General features: G+C 43.4%; 1 protein-coding gene across 2 annotated transcripts in view; it reads left to right on the forward strand.

Annotated features, from left to right (window-relative positions):
* The window catches only part of ASAP1 (ArfGAP with SH3 domain, ankyrin repeat and PH domain 1), a 311284-nt gene that overhangs the window by 180605 nt on the left and 113879 nt on the right, over positions 1–16800 (forward strand). For both annotated transcript variants that reach the window (XM_030304285.1, XM_030304284.1), the window contains exon 4: positions 6714–6859. In XM_030304285.1, coding sequence (XP_030160145.1) covers positions 6714–6859 — 146 coding nt within the window. The remainder of the gene's footprint in view (positions 1–6713; positions 6860–16800) is intronic.

The following is a 16800-nucleotide window of genomic DNA, read 5'->3' on the forward strand; positions in this document are numbered from 1 at the left end:
TCACGGATGGGCCAGCCTGGACAGAGGGAGATTCAAACCCAGGGAGACACAAACCACTTTTATGCCTCTGTCCCTCCGTCAGATGATGCCTCGGTAAACATTAGGCTGTGCTTGGTCAAGGTTGGGGGAGCTTTTGAGGATGGATCTGTTATGAATGCTTTCAAGGCCTTTACTCATTAAATAGAAATAATCCTTCGTGGTTTTACAATGTTCACTGCTGTTGGCTGCAGTTTTCCCCAAAGAGCTTTCACATTAATTATGACATCTTTACCTCTTAGCATTCAACCTCGAGGAGTATGCTGGGTATAGGTATTATCAGACCTGTTTTAAGTTTACTTATTTATTTTGAGAAAGAGAAAAGAGCACGCAGGGTAGGAACAGAGAAAGAGGGAGAGAGACTTCCAAGCAGGCTCTGTGCTGACATGGTTTAGAGTACAATGCAGGGCTTGAACCCACAAAGCGTGAGATCGTGACCTGAGCCAAAATCAAGAGTTAGATGCTGAACCTACTGAGCCCCCCAGGCGCCCCTATCAGACCTGTTTTATAGGTGAAATAAAGGCCCCTGAGAGCCTTAGTCACCTGACCAGGGTCACCTGGTAGAGCCTGGAGCTAAGGACCTAGATTTTCAGATCCCTCAGTCAGTCACTTGACGTCTGGCTCAAAAATAGCAGACGTCTGGAGTTCCAGCACTTAGCCAAGCACAATGGGTGAGAACACAGGCTCTGCAGCCCGTGCCTGTCATCACCATGCAGCCGGGTGACCTTGGGCAACCTGTTTAACTCTGAACCAGTCTCTGCGCCTGGAAAATGGGGATAATAAGAGCATGTCATTGTGAGCATCGAGTGAAGTAATGCAGGACAAAAGCACAGCTCCTGGCCCATTAAGTGATCAAAAGTTTAACCACAATTAATTATAATTGTAATTAATAATTATTAACGATTATAATCAGTCATGGTTACATTTATTGCATCTTTGTCATTATTACAGGACGGGAGGTCTGTCTTACCCTGTTTTTCTTGGTGTTTATCATTAAGCCTTTCATGTATTAGATTCCAAATAGATATTTGTAGCATGCATCATGGCAGCCTTGACTGTCTTTCCTGAGTTTGTCAGTGGAAAAGGGTGGGTTTGGAATTGGATGAGGCTAGGTTCCAATGTGGATTCCCCAGTGAGTTTCACTGTCTTATCTATAAAACACTGCCTTGAAGAAGTTTTAGGATATTCACCGTTCTGGATCTTGCCACACGGTGCGTATAAGCTGCAGCTATGGTTAACAGTGACAGAGCATCAAAGGTTGGGTTGACAGGCCAGTTGGGAAGTTTTGTGAGTTTCCCAGTTTGGTAAGGCAAACATCCCTTAGAGAAAGGCCTGTTTAATAATTGCTGTGGTTCTGAAAATTTTGAGGACGGCCTCACTGGAGAAATGTACATGACATTTCAAAGGAATATTGAATTTGGGGGCGCCTGGGTGGCTCAGTCGGCTAAGCGTCCGACTTCAGCTCTCAGGTCATGATCTCGTGGTTTATGAGTTCGAACCTATTAGGCTCTGTGCCGACAGCTCAGAGCCTGGAGCCTGCTTCCAATTCTGTGTCTCCGTCTCTCTCTGCCCCTCTTCAGCCCTCTCTCTCTCTCTCTCTCAAAAATAAACAAACATTTAAAAATATTTTAAAAAAAAGAGACTATTGAATTTTAATGTATTCTCAAGGCACTTGTAACTGCCAGCCCCAGGAACATATACTCTGAGAGCTGTCACAGACTTTAGAGTATAGTTGGAGCCTCTGTCCCCCTGGCCAGAGGACGAAAGATGGACGCCACTGCACTGGACTCCGAGGAGCAGCCTGGTGCCGTCATCCATCATTGCTGTCCTCGCCATAAACATTTATCGACCTTATCATGTACCATGCACTTGGCATGCAGTAACTCACGCTCCATAATACCGCTGTGCGGCAAATACCATTATTACCCCCATTTTAGAGCTGAGAAGATGAGACTTAGGAAGGTGAGTTACTCGACCAGAACACCACACAGGGTTGGTGACAGACCTGGAATTTGATCGTAGATATGTCTCACTTGAGGATATGGGGGAGAGTCTCCGCTCTGAGATCAAAAAAGCCTAAGATTAAATTCCCTTGTTTATCAGCTGTATGACCTTGGGCACGTTTTTGCATCTCAAAAGTGAGGATGATAACGATACTTCTCTTCCAGTCTTGTTAATACGTTGATAATGTGCATGAAGTGCTTAGTGCGGTGACAGGCATACGCTAAATACGCGACACACTACTGTTATCTGTGTTATTACTAGAATAGTAAATCACTACTTAGGTACTACTGTGGGGCTTACATGTCAGAATGTATGTAAAGGCCCTTTCGAGCTGCATGGAACATATTAAGTGATCTGTATATGTTAGTCATCTCCCCAAAGAAATGCCAGCAGTTGAAATCTTGACTAAGTGGCCCTCTCTGGTTCAGCTGGTAAAATTATTTTATTTTCTTCTTTTTTCAGAACTGAAGGGAGTCACCTGGCTCTTAGAATTATCTTACATTCTGCGACAATACCATGAATACCAGAAATCCCCTGTAGATGTTTGAAAAGCATGAATCTCTCCATAACGGCTGGATTGAATTTCTCTCTTTCCTTGTTCTTTTCTTTTATTTGGTCTCCATCCTCACTTCCTTTCCCCAGCACTCACTTTACCAGCTTCCCGAAAGTCTGCTGGCATTTAACGTAGTTTACCCTGCTTTCTGAAAGGTCCTGGTCAGGCCATTTTCTGTCTCATCAGCCCTCCCATTCAGTCACACCTGTGTCTGTGACAGTCCCTCCCCCCCCCCCCCCCCAAAGCCCTGTATTTCTCTCTTCTTCCCTACACCCCTGAATTTACCATTTGTTTCTCTGCTTGCTATACTCCGTAATAGAACCTGCCCTCTGCCTCTGCCGTTGTTCTCTCCTCCACCAGAACCCCCTGTCTCTCGACCCTCTCCCTCTGCTGAAAACCTGCTTGGTAAACCCTTAGTTTTGTACAAAGGGATGCATGTGTTTATATAATATTGCTAGTGAGTTGTCACAGATTTGGGGAAAAAAAAAAAGCATGTGAGATATATATTCTTTTGTGTGTGTGTGTGTGAGATATATATTCTTATACTGGCTACATGCCAGGTACTGTTTTAAGCACCTAACAGTTAATTGCCATTATTTCTACCCACAAGATAATTAGTATTATCCCCAGATATACCTTAATAAGTTGTGATTTTTTTTTAATGTTTATGTATTTTGAGAGTGGGGGAGGGTCAAAGAGAGAGGGAGAGAGAGACTCCCAAGCAGGCTCTGTGCTGTCAGCGCAGAGCCCGACACAGGGCTCAAACCCACGAACTATGAGATCATGACCTGAGCTGAAATCAAGAGTCAGATGCTAATCGACTGAACCACCCAGGCACCCCATAGACTGTGATTTTTAAAATGTATCTACAGTAGGAAATTTCACACATATATACAGATGTAGGATTACCATACATATACTTATGCACATAAATATAGGTATTGACTATATGGTGGTTCATTAGTGGAATTAACGAAGCACACAGGACCCATGCCCTAGCCTGGACTTACTCATCGAGTCTCACCTTTTGCCTCTCTCACGTCATTTTTGATGTTCCATCTTCCCGATAAAGCCTCCTTCTTCCCTTACAGGGTTCTGGTGAGGGTTAAATATGGTCTTGTAAAAAGCATTTTGGTAAGAGAAGGTTCTCAACAAATGCCAGTGCTCCCTTCCTGAGCCCCATCTGCCTTAGCCAAGTCTGTCTTGTTGTTTGATGAGTCCATCATCTCTGAGAGACTAAGAGCTTCTCCTAATTCTTTCTAAGCTCTGCATGCGGTTCCAAACTCAAGAGAGTGGCTGTGTCTGGGGAGGGAGGGAAGAGATTGGGATTGGGGGAGAGAGGAAACATTCTGGAATACTTTATTTCTTAAATTGGCTGGCGGGTCCATGAGTATTCTCTTCATCCTATATACTTCTGTTTTACCAGAAACACTTTCTTTGAAAGCAGTTGAAATGAACAGGCTGCTGAATTTTTGTTTGTTGTTTGTTTCTTGTTTTTGCTGGCCTCCAAAAGCAGAAGACGTCTGGTGGGATTCTCAGGGGTGAGGTAGGCTCTTTAGCTTTAGACAGAAGGAATCAGGGGTAACTCCAGTTTATGAGGAGATCAAACATGTGCATCCTGTCTGTCGAGCTGATGTGGCCTTTCTTTTGTGTTTTCCTGAGCCACTTCCCTCCATTACTTGGGCAATAACCAGAGCTGCGTTTTATCTTTTTTAATATCTCGGCCTAAAATGCTGACATCCACTGTAGGCATCATGAATTTTTGATGTGATGATTGGAAGGCTGCTGGGGCCTCATTTCATTTCACTGGACTGCTGTGACACTTGTTTCCTTTTGTGTATTGAGACTTCCTTCTTGGGACATTCCCCAGTTCAGACCTCTATTTGGTTTCATGAGTGCCCAGTGCTCCCGCACAGTTATTGAGAGTGTATTTGAGAGTGAGATGCTTTGGATTTTTATCTCCATTATTGAAAGATCCAGGAGATTTTAAGAAGGGAATGCTTCTTAAATTCCTGAAAAGAAAATCAACAAATCCAAGTCAATGGATATTTACTGAGCCCTAGCTTCTTAAGCTCAGCTCACCGAAAAATGACAACCACGGTGGTATTTGTTGGGTGGGGATGCAGAGATGAGCTAGAAGTAATCCCTGCCTCTCACAGTCGTATGGCAAGGAAAGGTCTGTACTTACACAAATATGATGTGATATGGTGGAAAATACTGCAAAAGAGGCACAGAGAGTTACTGGCAAGGGAGGATATTGCCAACTAAGGGAAGGCTCTATAAGGAGGTATTTAATTAAGCCTTTAGAGGTATGATTTTGCTAGACATGATTTTGTCAGATACTCACCGTTCATTTATTCATTCAGTAAATTGTCATGCGTCTCTTATGGGGCTCCGTACAAATCTGTGCCTCCCTGTCCTCTACCACAAAGGAAGAGAGAAGCAGGGACCTGAGTAGAGGCATCTGAAACGTGTGCACGTGGAAGTGGGGCACCTCGCCTCCACTCACGCTTCCTTGGTCAGCATGTGTCATGTTCCGTGCTTGCTTCCTTCAAGGGTGTAGAGACGTGCAGGACCGCCTTCCAGAGCCTGCAGGGGTAGGGAGTCTGGATATCTGCGGTAAGTGCTTATGTCTGCTGTAAGCATCGCAGGATGTGATGCACAATTTTACAGAACCACACTGGATGCTGTATTGATAGGGGACTGTAGGTGAACAAGAAAGAGCTGCAATAAAGAGACTTTCCTAGGGAGGTTCTGCAGTGATCAAGGCAAGAGATGATGTCAGATAAGATTGATAGCCATGGGGGTAGTGAGTTGTCAGATTTTGGTTACATTTTCAAGGTAAAGACAATAGGGTTTGCCAGTGTGTTGTATCTGGGGTATGAGAAAAAGAAAAATCAAGCATGACTAGTATGGGTTTCAACCTGAACAACTACAAGAATGTATTTGTCATTAACTGAGATATAAGGGTCTGTAGAAAAAGAAGGTCGGGGGCAGAACATTAAGGGTTTGCTGTTAGCATGTTGAGATTGAACATAGTTATGAGACATCCAGGTGGAGATATTGAATAGGCAGTTGATATAGAAGTCTATATTTCAGGGCTAGGGTCTGGGCTGGGGTATCAATTTGGGATAGAATAGAAGTTATTCAAAGCTATAAACTAGATGAGATCCCAAGAGAGTGAGCATAGAGAGAGAGAAGAAAAGCCCAGGGCTCTCCAACACTATGAGGTCAGGGGGATGAAGATCCAGCAAAGATGTTGGAGAGGAAGGAGCAGCCAAGACACAGAAGAACGGTGAAGAGAGTGTGATATTATCCTGGAAGCCCAGTAGAGAGAGTGGGAGTGGTTATTATTTATGGTACACTCACTCTTTGTACAGTTCGTATCACCTCTTCAGCACCACATTCATGTAAGATAGGGTTAGTGTCATGTTACAGATCAGGAAAGCAAAGCTCAGAGTGAGGAAATGTATTCACAAGTATCTCATTAACGCCTTGTAATTCTCCAACTAGGATAATGGTCATAAAAGTTACAAAACTGATAAGATAGCTAGCTTATAGGTGGTGAAACCAAACCTCAAACGTTGATCCATCTGATCCATGCCTTCACGACTCCACACCAAGAGATCGTGTGCAAAAAAAAAATCATTTTAAGAATGCTGTTCCTCAGATCTGAGGCTTAGACAGAATTAAAGGAAATTAAGATGAGTTGCAGAGAAGGAAACCTGTTAGAACCCGTGGATGTTTCTTCTGCATTCCAAGATTGATTTTCAAAGGAGACTTTTCTCCTTGTTCCTGCTAATCATAGTTTCTTAATGGAAATACGATGTGCTTTGAAATGGGATGATAATCTGACCCTCCCCGCCCCCTGTGGGGAGTCCATGGGCTAGCTGGGATGTAGGTGAACTGAACGCTGTGAAAGAACAAGGAGGAAACCCCGTTTACTAGAGTGAGCGAAGGCATCTAGCTCCCCGCTGACCACCTCTGGACACATTCAGTGAATAATTGATGCCGTGTCTCTTTGCCTTCCTTTTAAGAGTTTCTAATGATCAATCAGTGTTCAAAGTAACTCGTCATTGTGGCAAATAATAGCTCAGACTCCTGCCTTCTTCTTTTTTAGATCACGTACAAAATGAAGAAAACTATGCACAAGTTCTTGACAAGTTCGGAAGTAATTTTTTAAGTCGAGACAACCCAGACCTTGGCACTGCTTTCGTCAAGTTTTCTACTCTTACAAAGGAACTGTCCACACTGCTGAAAAATCTGGTAAGCCATTGCATAAGTGATTTCTAAAAATTTCAGCCAGACCAAAGTACAATAAGATCACGAAGAGAACAATTTAATAATCTTCTCCCCAGCCCCCCATCCTGGGGGTTAAACAAAATTAAAATTAAAAAAATAAAAAATGAAAAGCTTTTTAAAAGTCTCCGGTGTGGAGTCACGTGTAAAGAAAATACCATTGTAGAACTCCTAGATCCAGCTTCTAGCAGGGAAGATTTATGGAGTCAGAGAAGCTAGTTAACCTGAATTCTCTTCCCCATTCTACCATTGCCTTGGTTTGGGTTTTGTTTGAGATAATTTTTAGCGACTTTTGTTTTTTTATTAGTTGAAAGAGTGTTGATGATTTCTGTGTCAAACATACACTGGAAATCCACGTTGCAAGTGTTATACCTCACTTGTACGAAGACAAGCATGCATTTTGGTCCCTGACTTACAAATAATTAACCTCCCCAGTTCCTCACGTCATTTTAACCCCCCACCAAGAAAAAGATTTTGGGATTCAGGGGAATCCAGGGTTACAGAAGTTGATGACAAAAGGAATCCCTAAAAACCTGGGACGTGAGGGGTGTCTGGCTCCAGGAGGCAAACAGAGTTGGGGCTGGGGCGGTCTCTTTGGCGACACTGCTGTCCGGATACCCGCCCTCACACCCTGTTCACACTGAGAAGGCTCTTTCTGTGTGGCATCACCACCCAGCCCTCCTTGTACATTAAATCAAGTCTCTCTTCTCCAGAGTCCCGGGAGACAGAGGCACAGGGAGGTTGGACAGTCCCAAAGGAAAACGATGCCATACTTTCCTCGGCTCTTTCCTGAAGACGGGCAGACTCTTCCTCTCCCCCAGTCTCTCGGTATTGCACCCTGGCCTCCTTTAAGAACTCAAGATGTCTTGGCCCTGGGTTAGTTGTCTTCTATCGATAGGCTTCTGTGACCTTACGGGAGAATCTTGTCACAGATCTGTTCAATACAAACAGCTAGTTTACAGACGAATACATACTCTTCGAAAAATGAAAACTGCCATTCTATAGTGTTTTAACCTGAATATTTGACCAATCAGAGTCTCCTTTTTTTTCCTATCCTACTAGATGAATACATGTGTGTGTCTGTCTTCCTAACAGCTTAATTCTAATTTGTGGTTTATGCCATTGAGTTAGTCTCCTACAGTGACAGCTAATCTTAAAGAAAATGAAGATGGAGAATAGAAACAGGTCTTATTTCCAAAAACTTCAGGAACTTAGGACCAACATGTTCCTATACTTTGGGGTTTATTTGACAAATCCGTGATATCTCTGTAAATCTTAGAGTATTTAAATCGCTTTTATTCGGAAGATGGCCCTCATTTCTCCTTCCTCTGGGTGCTGCCTGTCTTTCCGCTGATGGCCTTGCTCAAAGGCCATGTGGTGGGAAGAAGGGAAGTGAAGCAGCACTCTGACTATGCACGTGAGTAATTACTGGTAACAGACTTGCTCAGGGAGGAAGTTCTGTTTTCCCCCGAGGTGGGTGTTTTCACAGGGGTGTCTTGCTAATAACCTTTAGTTTCCGGGACACCAAATGTATTTGGCTTCAGTCGAGACTCATCCCTTGCACGTTTCCTGGACCAGTCCATTCCTCCACTTCCCTCCACTGTGGGTTCCTTCCCCAGCGTGTGCCGGCCCCACAACACAGTGGTCACTCGTGGAACTCATGGAACATTCGTTGTCTGTATTTGTTTACCTAATACTGCGCTGACTTGCCACCATACAGAAACCACTGATATTTATTGAACGCCTTGTTGAACCTGGTAATGTGCATCGTGTGTAGATTTCTTTTCTTTTTTTTTTTTTATGTTTGTATATTTGTGAGAGAGAGAGAGGGTGGGGGGCAGAGAGAGAAGGAGGCAGAGAGAATCCCGAGCAGGCTCCGAGCTGTCAGCAGTGTCCGACGCGGGACTTGAACCCACGAACCGTGAGATCATGACCTAAACCGATATCGGGAGTCGGATGACTCAGTGACTGAGCCACCCAGGTGCCCCAGTGTGTAGGTTTCTTATTTTACATCTTACAACAATCCTATGGTTGTTATACCTTCAATCCAGATGAGGGAGTTGAGGCACATCAGTATTTAACCTGTTCAGGGACACTGTTAATAAGCAGACGTGTACCCAAACATTCTGTCTGTGAGTCCATTGTCTCTATCACCCTACTCTGTTACACTGCCTCTATCACCCTACCTTGGTGATTGTGTTTCCCTGAGTAATGCTGATCTTGCTGGCCCCCTACACAAACTCCAAGCTGCAGGCCTTCTTCCTCCCTGGCTACTCTCCCTTAAGGGGTAGAAGTCTAAGAAATATCTGATAGAAATTGCTAGAAGACCCAGTTCGCTTAATTAAAAAAATAAAAACTGACATTTTCTCTTTGAAGTTAGTGGTGGCATGCCTGATGAGGAAGCAGGTAAAAGAATCTGTTTGTACTATAGTTGGTTACTAAGGGAACGCTATTCTGACTGAATGAAAAGCCAGTCCCAGGAGTTTATACAACCTGACAACAGTTTCAGCAGCTTGCTGCTTCCCTTTTTATGTTCTGCCAGGAAAGGATAGAGCGAACCAGACAGGCTGATACCGCCAAGCCTTGGAGCAGAGAGAGGGCTCAGAGGAAGCCACGCCCCAGGAGGGAGGGGCTTCTGGCCAGCTTGCAGCCCTCCAGCCCCCACATAAGAGTTTGGGGAGCATCCTGGAGCTTGTTAGAGCTCTAGAACACCCCCTGGGAACCAGTATTTCTCAGGAGGCTCTTGAAAAGCCTATTTTCTTAAGCTAGTGGAGTCTGGAAACTTAAGCAAGAATGGATACAGTTGGAATTCAGAGAGTAAGATAAAAGAAGGTACTTTGATATTCTTAGACTTTTCTAAATTGTATCCTCAGTGCAACCAGTAAATGCCAAATGTCTCTTGTGTTCCAAGGTCTGTGGTACATATGGAAAAATGTCATTTTCTAATAAAGGTAGTACTTACAATGGGCATTTTAATAGTTTTCATTAAAACATTACTTACTTTCATATAGAGGAAAAGGAAACGGTAGATTTGGGGGTCAGGTGTAGCTTTCTGCTTTCGACTAACTCTAGTTAGAGAAAAACTCTCATCGTGTTGCCTGTAAGTAATCGGTATTGGGAGTGTATTGTGTTGAGGGGGTTCTGAAGGGTTGGTTGGTCCTGAGAAATGTGACCCGCTAAGTGATGATAACTGTCTCTTCTCTGTTGGTTTGTCTTCATCTCCCAGCTTTCAGTGACTGTGGAAGGTGGGATGGCCAGGTGGGAAGTTATGTGAAAACCCCAAGAGCCGCAGGGATGCTGGCGCTAACATCAGACAGGGCTGGGGCTGGTTTCTGTTGTCTAGCTTCTGACTCCTAACTGACCGCCACCTGAGGACCCCAAAGAGAGTTGTCACTGTGGCTCTTTACCCTGTGAGCTCGTGCCAGAGTCGACGCACCAAGTCAGGTTTAAAGTAACTCACGTTTCCTGGGCGCCTGGGTGGCTCAGTAGGTTAAGCATCTGACTCTCAGTTTTGGCTCAGGTCATGATCTCACGGTTCGCGAGTTCAAGCCCCACGTTAGGCTTCATGCTGACGGTGCAGAGCCCGCTTGGGATGCTCCCTCTCCCCTCTCTCCCTGTCCCTACCCCACCTACACTCTCTCTCTCTTTCAAAATAAGTGAATAAACTTTAAAAATAATTAAAAAAAAAAAAAAAAAAGCAACTTGCATTTCTTCCTGCCCTTCGCCTCCACGTACCAGGAGATGTTTTTTGTAAAAAAGCTGTTTCACCTCACAACAGGCCGAGAGAGGCTGTGAAGGGTGGGGGGGGATGTAGGGTCTCCATTGGACCTGCCAGCCCAGCTCCCCGCTTAGCAGGTTTACAGCCATAGGCAAATGGTTGAACTTGTAGGGCTAGTGTCCTGACCTGTACATAGCATTGCTGGTATCTGTTGTGTGGTAGTGATGGGACTTCATTGAGATCATGGAATCAGATCACCAAGCACACTACCTGACATGCGGAATTTACTTAACAAATACAAGCTTTTATTATTATTTACATCTTCTCATTTGATCTCTATGGCAACTCCCCAGGGTAAAGGCAGGTATAGAGAGTCCCATCCCATTTTACAGATAAATGCATCATATCTCCAAAAAAATAATATGCCTGGAAATAGTGGAGTTGGGGCTCGACCCCAGGTTCCCTGACATGCACTGTTTCAGCGATGTGCCCCCAGCAGCGACAGAGTGATGGCATTGCCTTTCTGTATGGGTTGTGGATACAGGTAGCCCACCTGGCTTGACTAGAACCTGTATGAATAGCCATCAACCCGTGTTTGTGTCTGTTTAGCTTGCAAAATTCTTTCTATCCGCATTTTCCCTTTCGTTTCCCCCACCAGTGAGTTATAATATACTAGAAAAAGAGTGTTAGCCAGTAGTTCACAAACTTGTGGTCTTAGGACCCCAGTCTTAAAAATGATCAAGGAGGGGCGCCTGGGTGGCTTGGTCGGTTGGGCGTCTGACTTCGGCTCAGGTCACGATCTCACAGTCCGTGAGTTCGAGCCCCGCGTCGGGCTCTGTGCTGACAGCTCAGAGCCTGGAGCCTGTTTCAGATTCTGTGTCTCCCTCTCTCTGTGCCCCTCCCCTGTTCATGCTCTGTCTCTGTCTCAAAAATAAATAAATGTTTAAAAAAAAAAAAAATGATCAAGGACACTGAAGAGTTCTTGCTAATGTGGACCATTTCTATCCATACTTACTGTATTAGAATTCAAAAGAGAAGTTTTGAAGTCTATTAATTCATTTTGTTGCAGTATGCCATTTGGGTGAAATAGACAAAAAAAATATAGCCTCACACAGGTCTGTACATTGCAAAGAGAAAGGAATACTTTACGAATTCAGGTGATCATCAGTATTCTTCTTTGATACTGTGTCAAAACTTGACAAGGGTTTGTTTCTTAAAAGTTAATAACAATGTCTGTGAATCTGAAACTGCGTGTGACAGGCTCACTTTATTCGTTTCTGAGAAAATGTTTGCCAAATACCCATGTCTCAGTACCACAGTTTGTCAGCCATTCTTTCAAGGGGAAAAATGGTGTCCCCTTAAAAAGGTAACAGACAAAACTAGCTAGTTCAGCTAGCAACTCAAAATACTGCACAAGTGCTTTTTCTCAAGGTAACTGTCATGCTCTGGTATGCCTTGAAGGTAGTTTGTGTGTACTTCCTATTATATCAAACAGAATATAAGAAAGATGTACTCAAGGACTGATACATAATCAAATTAGTAATTTTTGCTGTTTCATCATGGGCATTCTTTATTTTTTTATTTTTTTAATGTTTATTTTTTTGAGAGAGAGACAGACAGACAGAGCATGAGCAGGGGAGGGGCAGAGAGAGAGGGAGACAAAGAATCCAAAGCAGACTCCAGGCTCTGAGCTGTCAGCACGGAGCATGACTTGGGGCTTGAGCTCTTGAGCTGTGAGATCATGACCCAAGCCAAAGTTGGATGCTTAACCAACTAAGCCACCCAGCCACCCCTCATCATGGGCATTCTTAAATGAAAATAGCCTTTTTTTTTTTTTTTTTTTTTTTTTTTTTTTTTTTTTTTTTTACTGCAAGAGCATGACCATAAACAATACAGTGGCCTCGGTTGGTGTTCAGCAGTGCCATGATTCACATCAGGACACCATTGGTTTCACTTCCATTACTTTCGTGCTGTCAGTGCTAATGTCTAAACAGTGGGAAAGTCAGGTAAAATCTGTTAGTGCTATTATGAAAGTAGTATTGACCTTTGGGACTTCTAGGGGTCTGTACCATGCCTTGGGGACCCCTGGCATAAGAAATCAAAGGCTTTGCTGTGATTCTGGCCCTGGCCCTGAATAGATTAACACTGCCTAAGTTACAAATGTGAATGTCCTCACTGGGAGAATGAGGAAGAGTTACCTTCCTTACCTGCCCTATTCTTTTTTTCTTTCTTTCTTTTTTTTTTTTTTTTGAGTGTTTATTTATTTTTGAGAACAGCCACATGTGGCGGGGAGGGGGGGCGGTTGCAGAGAAAGAGGGAAGGAGAGAATCCCAAGCAGGCTCCACACTGTCAGCACGGAGCCTGATGCAGGGCTCGATCTCACAAACCATGAGATCGTGACCTGAACCGAAATTGAGAGTCGGAAGCTTGACTGAGCCACCCTAGGCGCCCCACCTGCCCTGTTCTTGTATGAGGATTATCACACCACACAGGTGAGAAACTTTGCAAGCTGCCGAGTCCTGGAATCACACACAGTGGGCTATTACCGTATTAATAAGCTACATTAATATTAAAACCGCTGAGGCATTAATAGCCACTGCAGGAGACTTTATTTATGTATCTTTTCTTACTATAAAAAGAACACATGCCTAGTGGGGAAAATTGAGAATCCAAAGAGAAAATTGCTGTTTCTTTTTTATAGTCTCCCTTCCCAGAGATAACTGTCATTGATACTTGGGGTTTATCTTCCTAGTCCTCTTTCCTGCACCTCTTCTCCTCCAAATAGATGAAATCATATGTTCTAAGCAACTTGTATTTCACTAGATTTCTCTTAATGTTGGCGTTAGAGCATTTGCACTCTCCCTCATTGGGACGGATGACAGATTCAGAAGCTTGAGAGGGTGTGCATTCCCAAAGAACCCATCATCCTTGACAGTTCAGCCTTTGTTCCCGTGGAGTCTTGTCCCGCCCCAGTGCCAGGACATCTGCCTGATGGCAGCCCAGGTGCTACGGCAGGAGGAGGACCCGGGACTTACTGTCCGGTGGGACTCCCCAAGTACGTTCCAGAAGGTCGTTTTTCTTTTGCTTCCTGTGTGCTTTTGACACCTTAAAATGAAAACAAGTTCCATAAAAGGGTGACATCCATCAAGATAACATTGCCATTTGTATATTTTTTCTGATTAAAGTCCAGGTCACCCAAAACTACCGAGGGGGTGGACCGATCCGAGAGGGAGGACAGATCCGTGGTTACCAGGGGTTAGAGAAGGGGTCAAGGGCATGACCGTAAAGGGGTAGCCTGAGGGAGTCCCTTTGTGTTGATGGAACAGTTCTCTGGCTGGGTGGTGGTGTGGTTGTGCTGACCTGTTCCTGTGGTAAAATGTCACAGAGCCATACAAAGGCATACTAAAAAAATGACTGTATGCAGAAGCCCAGGTATCAGTGACGGTTATCTCTGGGAAAGGAGAATATAAAAGAGAAACCACAATTTTCTCTTTGGATTCTCAATTTTCCCCCACCAGGCATCTGTAGACTGGTTGATAGTCTTATCCCAGTGTTGCTTCCCAGGTTTTGATAATGTCCTGTGTAAGCTGTTAACTTTGTAAGGTCTGTGTAAGTTGTTAACTTTGGGGGAAGCTCGTTGAGGGTACAGGGGCCCTCTCTGTACTGTTTTTGCAACTTAGTGCTGAGTCTGTGATTTTTTCCAAAATGGAAAGTTAAAGTATAAATCATCGAATTCTAGTCAGGGAAACAAAGTGGGGAAAAGCCTTGAATGATACAGCTACCGTTACATGAAAATTTCAATGTGAAACCAATGTGCAGAGCAAAACTCAAACCCTCTCTTCTCTGCCATGCCCTCAGATCTGTACTCCCACTTTCTTTGCCCCCACCCCCCCCTTTTTTTTTTTTTTACAGGTTTTCTAAACCAGTCTTTGTCCGTGTCTTCAGTTGCTCCTTCTAGTCAGAGTGCTTTTTGTGGTCACTGTTCCCAAAACATGAAGTGATGAGCTCTTTCCCCTCAGCAGGGAGTCTTTGTCGTGTGTGAATACGCCTAGGGAATGCTGCCTCTTAGTGGAGAGAAGCCAGTGCGATGTGGACAGGATGTATTTTGTTGATGTTTGTTAAGATGTGTGAGGCCAGATTACAAGTGCCTGGGCTTTTATGCGAAGTACTTGTCATATAATCTGGTCCATAAGCATATGCTTAGTAGAGAGTAGGATTTAAAAAAATATATTAGAAATATTTCTTTAGATGACTTAACCAATCTCTCTGAATTCATCCTTCTTCCTGTTAAAGATGCTTTTGTAACCAAAGCCAGCTCCAGACATAACAAATCACTTGTTGTTTCTGGATTATAAACTATTTCTTGCTTCCATGCCTTTATACCTTCCGTTCCTTCTCCTTTTAATGTCATTTAGTAGTTAATGTACATAGAGTAGATAAAGGCTTTCTTTACAATGCAGCTTCCTTGTTTAAAAAAAAAGGAAGAAAGGAAAGCAGGATGATCTTTTAGAGTTTTAGCTTTTTCTAAGTATTTTTTGTTATTCATCTGATTAAATACATAGAACCTAAATTATGTTCAATTTTTTCTTTTGCTTTTTCTTTTTCTTTTTTTTTTTTTTTTTAAGTCATTGGAAAGAAAGACGTAAAAGCATTGCTTGCTAAATGGTGCCAGATCTGCTCTCTGGCCAGCAGCAGGCCACCGTTCCTGGTGGCTCAGTCGGTTAAGCGTCTGATTTCGGCTCAGGTCATGATCTCCTGGTTCATGAGTTCGAGCCCCTCGTCAGGTTCTGTGCTGACAGCTTGGAGCCCGGGACCTGTTTGGATTCTGTGTCTGCCTCTCTCTCTGTTCTTCCCCTGCTCACACTCTGTCTCTCAAAAATAAATAAAGATTAAAAAAGAAGAAGAAGAAGAAGTTAAGGAGTCAACAGTAAATTGCATCCATTTAATCACCAAGCCACCAAATGGGACGGGAAAGGAGTAACTGGTGGGTTGAAATAGATTCTCAGTGGGTAAGGTAAACTATTTGAACCGTACCCCAACCCCCCCAGTGCAGCAACAGTGTTAGGAAATAGATGTAAATCCTCTTTTTAAAGGAGGTACCCAGAAGGATTCTGGTCCAGCCAGGACTGTCCATGCCTTCTCTTCCCTGAGCCTCTGGACAGTTCTGTAACTTGCGAAAGATCCTCAGTCTCTCTTTTAACAGTTAGAGGACCGTTATTGCTTCAGAGCTATTGAAGCACAAGAAAGATTTCTCCAGCTACATAGCATTTCCCGTGTGCAATCTCTAACTACAGGGTATGTGGTCGAGTTAAGGATTTGTTTAGTGTTCAATTTTTTTTCTTTTCTTCCCCCTCAACTGAGAATAGCTAAGAAATACACAGGTTGGACCTGGATTTATAGCTAATCAATTATTTCTCAGGTTCTTTGAAATACTGAAAAACGTAGAGGGCGTGAGTTTGCTCAACAGTCCATTGGTAGCCCCTGGGTACCCTGGATTATAGAATACAACTTAACAACCTTCTTTGCAGAAGAGTCATCCATAATTGGAAGGTTTTAGCATTTCATCTGCCAGACATCCCCCCATGTCCTGACGGGCTTCCCTGGCAGTTACTATCGTGAGAGCTATCCATGTGGGTAAGAAGGAGATTTCCTTTTTCTCTTCCATTGTAAAAGTTGTACATGTTTACTATAAAAATGTGAGAAATAGGGGACAAAATAAAATAAAGGTAATTCTACCATTCTAACGCCTGTTAATGCCAATAATATACCATGCCCTTTGAAACAATTTTATAGATTTGTACACGAGAAACTGATAAAATTCAGAATTTTACAGATTCCAGAGTGGTGGTAGGGTGCATATGCCACATATTAGATAACATCCCTCCCACCAGCACCCCATGACTTTTCAGGCAGGTCCTCATAATTAAATGCAATCAGTCTGTTTTCTGCAGTGGAACCTGTGAATGTTTACATGAAGTAAGAAAAGACTCTGAAGGGTGCCACCTCAGTTCAGGTCAGAGCTTACAACCACCTGAATTCACGTTAGATCAGGTTTTGTTGCCAAATGACTTTAAAAAACAAAACAAAACAAAACAAACCTTGTTATTATACATATGCTTTGCAAACCTTATTTGAAGCCTGTTGGCTGTCTGGGACTATATAGATAAAATTGGAAAAATCACTTTAACAA

This window comes from Lynx canadensis, chromosome F2, assembly GCF_007474595.2.
Source record: "Lynx canadensis isolate LIC74 chromosome F2, mLynCan4.pri.v2, whole genome shotgun sequence".
In the NCBI taxonomy this organism is placed as follows: Eukaryota; Metazoa; Chordata; class Mammalia; order Carnivora; family Felidae; genus Lynx; species Lynx canadensis.